This window comes from Gekko japonicus, unplaced genomic scaffold, assembly GCF_001447785.1.
Source record: "Gekko japonicus isolate JY-2015 unplaced genomic scaffold, Gekko_japonicus_V1.1 scaffold34, whole genome shotgun sequence".
Taxonomy (NCBI): domain Eukaryota; kingdom Metazoa; phylum Chordata; class Lepidosauria; order Squamata; family Gekkonidae; genus Gekko; species Gekko japonicus.
This window is the reverse complement of record NW_015173673.1, coordinates 1,749,383-1,758,310: the sequence shown is the minus strand read 5'-3', so window position 1 is coordinate 1,758,310 and position 8,928 is coordinate 1,749,383. Positions and strand designations below refer to the sequence as shown.

Sequence of the window (8,928 nt, the reverse complement as noted above, 5' to 3'; positions counted from 1 at the left end):
CCAAATGCTTGTCTGCGCTCTGGTAAGTCTTCAAAACAGTTACAAACACTTATTTTTTCCACTCCCCCCTCTTTATTCCGTGTTTTCGTTTATGTGTTTGGGAGGGGGCCCTCCCCCACTCGCTTCCCATCACTTTTTAAGGGGGGCAGCTTTCTTTTTAAATCTTCATGCTCGCTTCAACCCGACTCACAGTTTATTGTTGGCCAACTGGCCTCGCTCAGCATCGTTTTTTCCGCCCGATCTCCAACTCTTGTCCCAGTCAGCAGCACTCGTACCATACGGTCACTCAGCGGCAGGACCTTCAGGGCGGAGGAGCACCTCAATTCCCCGGTATCGCACCGTCGAAGACGTCGCCCCTCAAAAGCCCCCTGGCTAGGAGCCTTTTACCAAGGCTCCGGGGGGATCACAATCCGTCGCATCCCCTCCTACATGCTGGTGTGCAGTTTCCATCCCTGGGGCGTCCAGGAGATGTGTCTGCCTGCGTGTCGCCATAGACCGGAAGCCCCCAAGCACAACATTTCAATGTTTGCAGGAGGGAGCGCACACATCCCTGCCTAAGAAGATCACAACCGCAGCTGGGTTCATGGCACGAGAAGAGCTTTTCACGCTCGGGCAGATTTCCCCCCAGTCCAAACCTGCCAACACTGCTGACAGTTGGCTGCTTAGTTCCGATCAATATGTGAAGTTCCACCCCATGGCCCGGCTGCTGCTCTTTGGCTCTGGTGATTCGGCTCTTCCTGCTGCCAGACTGCAACGCTGCAGTGACAGGAGAAGCCACAACTGGCAGCATTTCCCTGTCAGGGCTTCAGCAGCAACCCAGTTTTTGGCACGCAGGGCTGCCGTCATCACATCTCGTTAAGCCCTCCAACAAATGCTGTTTTCTCCAGGCTTCTCAGATTCAGTGTCTTATTTTAGAAAAACAAAAAAAATCCCTAATATGGATTCTCATTTTGAACACGTTTGCTGTATGGCCAGTGCTAAACCGAGGAAGAAGCAATGCATCATCTGTTGAACTCAGGGCAGTGCTGTGCCTTACCCTAAACATGACCCTGCTACCCCAAATGGCCATTTAACTCCATCCTGTTGCAGGAGTTACTTGGTACTCTTGGACTAGGGTTGCCAGCCTCCAGGTGGCACACGGAGATCTGCTGTTAAGAACATAAGAACATAAGAGATGCCAATGTTGGATCAGGCCAAAGGCCCATCCAGTCCAACACTCTGTATCACACAGTGGCCAGAAATACCAGGTGCCATCAGGAGGTCCACCAGTGGGGCCAGGACACTAGAAGCCCTGTTATTACAATGGATTTCCAGCTGACCAAGATCAGTTCCCCTGGAGAAAATGGCTCCTTTGGAGTGTGGACTCTGTGGCAATATACCCTGCTGAGGTCCCTCCACTCCCCAGGCTCCACCTCCCAAATCTCCAGGGGTTTCCCAACCCAGAGCTGGCAACCCTATGCTCCCCTGTTTTTAGGGAAAAGAAGGCTTGGCTTCAGTGAGAGAATAGTAGTTCTGTTATCTGGCCTTACCTGGGTACCCTGCCGTGGCCCAAAGACCCACCAAGTGAAGCACCCTTTCCTTCCCCTGGATTCTTGCTCCCCTTGCATGAATATATCCATATGATCTCCAGACAATCTCCAGAATGAACTCATCTCCAATCTCCAGAATGAACTCTTCTCCAGTTGTTTTGGTTCCTTGCTGCCTTCAAGCGCTGTCTTCAAGACCATGCTAGTCTTTTCTGGGCGTCACGTCCAAGCAGAAAGGATGCCATGATCCCAGAACTTCCTGCTTCAAGCGTTGGTGTCTGCCTTGTGTGAGCAAGCCCAGTTTTCTGTCAGGAAAGTTGGCTGCTTTCCACCCCATGGGTTGGATCCAGGTTAAATTATTTGGTGGCAGAATGGAACTTTCCTTCCTTCTGCTGCAGCCCACCGATCTCCTTGAAATGTTGCTCCTGAGGGCTAGGGGATCCTGTGGAATGACCCGGGGGATGGGGTGTCTGCAGCAGGAAGGGGAAATCAGCAGAAACTGGATCTAACCCCATGTCTGTCTCTAACGTTGAAGTCAATCTAGAGCAATCTAGGATTTCGTTGCATGTGCATGTGGTTCTGTTGCACATAAACAGTAATTCAATGCAGTATATGTTTCCTTGTGTGCAAGCAGGTCATCTCACCGCAGCGCATTCCTTCTACTGTGACTCCATCGCTACTGATGTCCCCGATGGTGTTTACGCAGTCAGCCCCAGCACCACCAAAACCAAGCGAAAGTGGATGGCTGCCCATTGGGAACCAAGAATCAGCTTCTACTTCGACTAACCGCCTCTTGCCTATGCAGAACCCGGAACCATCTGTTGCGAGCAACACTCCCCTGACAAAGCTACAGCTGCAAGAAACATTGTTACATCTGATCCAGGTAAAACGATCCCTGACGTTTTTCTTCTGCCTGTATCCGGTCTCACTTGTGGTGTCTGATAAATTGAGAACCAGCGTGGTGTAGGGCTTAGCGTGGTGGATTAGGATGTAGGTGACCTAATCCATTGATAGTTTGTTTATGCCCCACTTTCCTTCCCAGTAAGGACCCAAAGTAGCTTATGACATTTCTGCATTTTACCCTGACAACCAATTCATGTGGCAAATGAGGCTGAGAGGGTGTGTCTGGCCCAATGTCACCCAGCAAACTTCCATGGCAGAATGGGGATTCAAACCTGAGTCTTCTAATCTGACACGTCAGCCACTACACCACCCTGACTCTCATAGGCTCACAACTCACAGGCTTGTTTGTGAAAATAAAGGGGGGGGGATGTTGGAAGCCATTTTGGGTCCATTCAGGCTAATGTGCACAAATGAATATCTATATATCTATCTATATCTATCTATATATATATATATCTGCAAGCCTGACAAATGAGACTGCAGAGAACTTCAGAGTGCAGTGTCACCAATAAGCATATTTCTGTGTGTGTGTGTGTGTGTGAGAGAGAGAGAGAGAGAGAGAGAGAGAGAGAGAGAGAGAGAGAGAGAGAGAGAGAGAGAATATGAATATCTGCCAATGGCCCATGAGTATGCCCTTTCCCCCCCACAATATGTCTTCATACTGCTACTGGCCATGGTTGCCTAAAGGGACCCTTCCCCATTCAGCGAAAGAAAACCTCTGAATATTAATGCTAGGAGATAGCGTGAGGGAAGAGCCTTGGCCTCCACACACTGTTGTTAGCCCTCCAGGATAAGTGGTTGGTTGGTGTGTGCAAAAGAGGATGCTGGACTAGATGGAACGCTGGTTTGGCCCAGCATGGCTCTTCTAACATTAAGATAGCCTCTGGGCCTGTTTCTGTGTTGTAAAACTATGTGAGTAAGCGTCAATAACTATAGATTCAGGTGGGCTGCCATGTTGGTCTAAAGCAACAGAACAAAGTTTGACTCAAAATTTGTTCTTCAGTAACTATGTTGTTGTGCCCTTGGGCACATGCCATAAAACTCCTTGGCTATTCTGTTTGTTACCAGGGGGCCCCACCCCATCTGGGGAGTAGGATCTGAACAGGTGAAATCCCCCTTCCTTCCTCCAGTCTCTCCCAGAAGCTTATCTTTGGGATTTGCTGATTGCTACTCAAATCTCTGTTCATGCTGCTCGTCTGATGGAAATCTTGCTTGCAGCTACTTTTTTTTTTTTGGCGTAGGATGGCATTCTTGTTGCCCTGACCTGAACGGCTCAGTCCTGTCAGATTTCAGAATCTAAGCAGGGTTGGCCCCGGACTCAGGACTTGGATGAGAGACCACCAAGGAAGTCCAGGGTTGCTTTGCAGAGGCAGGCAACCTCTGTTGGTCTCTTGCCTTGAAAACCCTACAGGGTCACTGTCATTTAGTTCGTCTTTTGCTTCCTGCTCTTCCTCAGGATGCTCAGAATGGCATTCTTATCTTGCAAAAACTCTTTTGAAATAAATGGGGATGACAGACGTGCCCCAAACCAGTTCATGAGCCTCACAGGTGAGCAGGTGCTTGAATCAGGGCTCTTCAGATCATAAACATCACTAGTTCTAGTGGATTAAGATGACCATATACAGCAAAGTGTTCAAAAGCCATGCAATCTTATTTTTAGTCCCGTCCCATTCCCCGTTAACCAGTGACATGAATTTGGGCCTTTTGTTTTGTTTCAGAATGATGAAAACTTCCTAAACATCATCTACGATGCCTACCTTGGCAGAGTGAGAAAAGCAGCTCTGAAAAAGCCCATGTGAAACGTACTTCTTAATTTAACGTTTGTGATGTTTGGTACTTGCCTTTTTTAAAAAAACAACAACAGCAGTCAAGCAAGATGAGTGGTCTTTGGCTTTCTGCATACCTTTAAGCAATGCTCATTGGCAAGTACAGGCTGTACTAAGAAAATGAGTAGGTGGGAGCTGATTGTGCCTTCCAGGAGGGTAAGGGAGAGACTGTCACAGCAAGAAGACAAGCGTAAGTGAAAAGATGTGCTTACAATTTTTTCTCTTACACAGGCCAACTTTTAGAAAGACCAACACTTTCTGTTCGGGCTTCTAATCCTGGGTTTGGACACTTATGAAGTATTAATTGCCTTGGTATTTTTCTCTGAGATCTTCTGTGACCAGAGGTAGCAAGAATGCTGTTATCGTGCAGCACAATTTTTACAGGGACTGGTAGGTACTAATTGATGACCAGCAGATGGCAGTTTAGGACTGTTGTTTAGATCATGGAGCTGTTCTGAAAACACTGTTTGGAGATGGAGAATAGCTGAAAACGAAATGGCAGAATTGCCCATGACGTAGTCCCTTCATCCCATTAGGACACCATCTCTGTTTACGTTCAAAACCTGTTTGATCAGAGATGGTGGCAGGGCAGAAGCAAATGAGTGATGACACCACATGCTTCCATATCATCTGTGGCTTAGGGAAGGACACCATGTGCCACTGGAGATCTGCTTCTCGTGTCATGCCTTTCCAAGTCAACGCCATGGCTGAAAAAGGTGATGTGGGAAGGTTTAGCCCAGGAGTCCGCCGCTGGGAAAGACTTCTGCATGCCGAAAATCTGACAGGGCTGGGTGTACCTGTTTCCTTCGTAGAAATAAGGAAGTGTAAGTTTTTTCCTCCACCATGGTTTGTGGAAGCATGCTTGCCATTTAAAAACACAAGGGACAGAGGTAGCCAACCCAGAAAAAATAGGTACACATGCAGTGGCATTACAGTTGGCATCCTTAAGATTGCTTTGATCTCTGCAAAACAATCCCCTCCGGTTATCTCCAGTCTATTAAATCTGAAAATGTCAGCTTTCAAACTCTTTTTAAAACAAAAACACAAGCTCTTTTTATAAGCATATATTTTTCTATTTTGTGACCGGTATGCTCATAGAAGCCAGCAGATGATAAAATTATAACTCTCAGAAATCAGTGCTTTTACTTCTAGCTGCTCTCGCCTTCTGATGTAGATATAGGCTGGCACACCAGGCCACGATACTTCAGTGTGCTTCTAGGGGGCGGCTGAATAGTTTTTAACATTCTGTTAAAAGTAGAGAGAAGAGTAAATAGTTTTCATTTTCGGTGTGCTGTTCCGTGAGCAGATGGACAATGGTTTTAACAATCTATTTGTAAAAAAAAAATAAAAAAATAAAATGGCTTATACAAACTGTGCTTTGGATTCATCTTATTACTACGTGGATGAAGGATTCAAGACTTGGGAGAGATGCTTTTTGGAGTTTATGGCTTTAAGATCTGGATTTAACTCGCCGCAAACACACTTAAGATTGGCGTACAGCACAAAGGGCCTCCTTATGTTAATACCTGGCAGTTTAGAATCACACGAGAAAGCAGCAACTTGGAAGCATGTGACATTTGTTTTCTTTAGATTTGTCAAACAGAATTATCCAGCTGCTTTGTCACGGCAGATTATTTGTCTGTGGAGAATTGTGGCTGCTCAACACCCCACTAGAAGAAGAAGAAGAAAAATATGTGCAGAGAGGAATATTCTCTTCTCAAGATATAATCTGGGTTGCTGGTTTTCTCTGTGTAGCTGCTCCGGTGCTGGGGATGATAGCTGCCAAACAGTCGGTGCACGTACAACATTGGGGGATGTCAGAACTACAAGCACGTCAGCCAGAAGAGACTATCAGGTGCTTCAGCAAGGCTAGGTGGGTAGGTGACCCACAAGTCCTTGTATGATGCCATCACACACACCCCGGTACAATTTACAGAAATCTGTAGGCATGAAATGAGTCTAAAGTTAGATCACAGGTTTTGCTGCTCGGTCTGAAAGGGGCAATTCACCACCGTTTCTTTGTTTGCTGTCTTAGTCTTACCATAAGGTTGATTTTCATATTTTACGTCACTGCTTTATCTGTTGCATTTCTTACAAGGCTACGTATTAGAGATTGTACTTGGAAAATGGTACCAAGATGTCAGTGAAGAATTAGAAGTATATGATCTCTGATTAATCCGATTTCTTGCCGGCATTTGCAATTCAAATATTCTTCTTTAAGACATCTTGATCTTTCTTCAGGCTCCTTCATACACATTTCAGATTTTTATGTTGAGTTTTATGCCTTCATATATGAGTTTGCTCTATTTTGACTGATGCAGTATCTGTCAGGTCATTATCCTCTTTCTCCAGTCTCAACATGTGGATTCTGGGCTTTGGACTGGGGCATTTGGAGTCAGAAAGCTGAGAGCAAGATTTGCCCAGAACTCTTTTTCATGTTGAATGTTAAAGATCAAAACAAACAAACAAACTGGTGGGTAGGAGAAAAAAATGCTTCTGGGAATGACAGAAAGGGCCCATGGTGTATCTTTCTCAACAGTCTGGGAAAGGAATGCAGGAAGCGTTAGGCAGACTAAGTTAGATTAGATGGTGCTAGGTGCAAAATAGATTTCCAGTTGCATCAACAGCTACTGAGGGGGGCGGGGAATACGATTTTACTTTTAAAAACCTGGTATGACAAGTAGGAAACCTGCAAGGACTTGCAGGGGGACATCTCGTATGACCCGTATCCCCCCCATACACTATTTCCTCATTCCCTCCTCCTGCAGCCCCCATAGCCACTTCCCTTTTCCTGCTTCCTTCTCTCCTTCTACCCACCACCCTGCCTTTAGCTGTCCCCCCCCCTTGCCCAGTCTTCAGCTTTCCCTCCATTCCTCCTCCTGGCAGCTCCTACCCAGGGAAAGCCTAGCCAGGTTGCAAAAATCATGTGTTGGACCTTGGTTGTGCGCCGCCTGTTGCTTGCAGGCAAGTTGTGAGTTGCTGCCAGGCATGGCCCCCAACAGCTCTTCTGTTGTTCCAATGCAGAAGAACCCCAACGGAGGATTAGGGATGGTGTGGTCAGGAGACCCTAATTCCAGTGACCAGCTTGTTGGCAGCGAGGTTCCATAGCTATAAGTATCTACAGGATTACTTCCTCCTTTTAGCCTTCCTAATTAAGGGTTAAGAGTTCCAGGTGCAGGCATTAGCCCCAAGCTAGCATGACCATGCAGGCTGCCAGGTGTTACTAGTCCTGGAAGGTTGCACAAGTGGAGGAAAGTATCAAGAAGTAAGAGGCAGCAAGTGGGCTTCACCAGAGACCAGGACGTGTTGTGGAACCAGGCTCATGGCTGTAAGAAGCCCCCAGGGACTAGGACAGACTTAAAAGACTGCTGTCTTTTTATTGTGGACTGTCTTCCCCCTTAATTAAACCCTGTTCATGTTACAACAATATCTTGCCTCTGTGAGCTTTTTCTACCATCCAGATCCCTTAAAGGGCCCTTGCCTCAGGCAGAATGCTCTTACATGGGGAATTCTAGGGCTGTTTTGGCCTCCCAGTCCATCCCTTCTCTCCCCTTATGACGTTGCATGGAAGGCCTTGTGGTGGTTGTCTGTCAACCCTCAAAATGGCCCCTGGCTGGTTAGTGGGCATTCTTCTATTAATGCTACAGCTGTTGCTTTTGTTATTTGGAGGAGCTTTAGTATCTGTCTATCTAATCTTAGGTGACAGATTTTCCTGCAAATCTGGGACTTCCTTCAGGTTTGTGAAGAAATCCGGTCTGTCCGTGCCCCCATTCTGCAGATTTTTTTTTTGATCCGCACTCCATGAGCTGGTTTGGAGTTAGATAGGATGATGCTGTGAAATTAATGCTATTTGTATGCAAATATTATTAGTATGCAAATACAGATTCCCCCCCCCCAATGGCTCAGACATCGCTACCCACAATTTTTGTCTACATTCCAATACCACCTTGCCCCAGGATTTAAACGCTCTCTCAGATTTTTAATCCGTAAAGTAATTATATGGTTGCTAAGAAAATCAGTGTGTGATAAAGCACGTTGAAGAATTGCAAATTTATGAAATCTTGTGTGAAACAGATCAGCACAATCCATAAGTGGACAGCAACTCTATAGCCATCAGAAGGTGAGGGAATACAAGGATCCTTCCATTGGCCTGCCTGGTCCAGCCACCCAGGCTGTGGATACTATTGCTTCAAGGCGATAGAGGAATTTGGGGAGGGATATTTATCCAATAGTCTGCTTCCTAGTTAGAAAATAGCAGCTTAGAAGCTGCTGCAGTCATAAGTAGCCAAAACAACGTGGTAGGGCAGGTAGGAGGGAGTTCTTCCTTGGGAGACATACCAGATTGAGCATAAGGACTGCTCACTGCAGCCACTAATCTAGAAGTGAGTCATACCAGAGAAGCCTGAAGGATTCAAGTGTGTTGAGCCAAAAGAAAAGAAGATTAAACGTTGGTCTTCGTCAAACACCTTGCTTCTTTCCATCTCGGTGACACACGAGCATTTAGGTCACCAGGGAGCATCTTGGCTTTACCGTCTGCATGCCAGTTTTGAACAGACGTAGGCAGCCACCTTCCCAGCAGCTTCCCCTGTGGGATTTACATCTCCTGGAGTCCCATCAAATGACATTTTCATTAGCACTGTGAAACCTACGTCCTTGGGCTGGTACTCAGCAGC

The 8,928-nt window shown here is 46.4% G+C and overlaps 1 protein-coding gene across 2 annotated transcripts in view; it reads left to right on the top strand.

Moving 5' to 3' along the window:
* Positions 1-5,611, top strand: part of DCP1B (decapping mRNA 1B) — a 75,418-nt gene extending 69,807 nt beyond the window's left edge. For both annotated transcript variants that reach the window (XM_015422874.1, XM_015422873.1), the window contains exons 8-9: positions 2,161-2,409; positions 4,148-5,611. In XM_015422874.1, coding sequence (XP_015278360.1) covers positions 2,161-2,409; positions 4,148-4,228 — 330 coding nt within the window. In that variant the 3' untranslated portion in view covers positions 4,229-5,611. The remainder of the gene's footprint in view (positions 1-2,160; positions 2,410-4,147) is intronic.
* Positions 5,612-8,928: the final 3,317 nt, after the last annotated feature.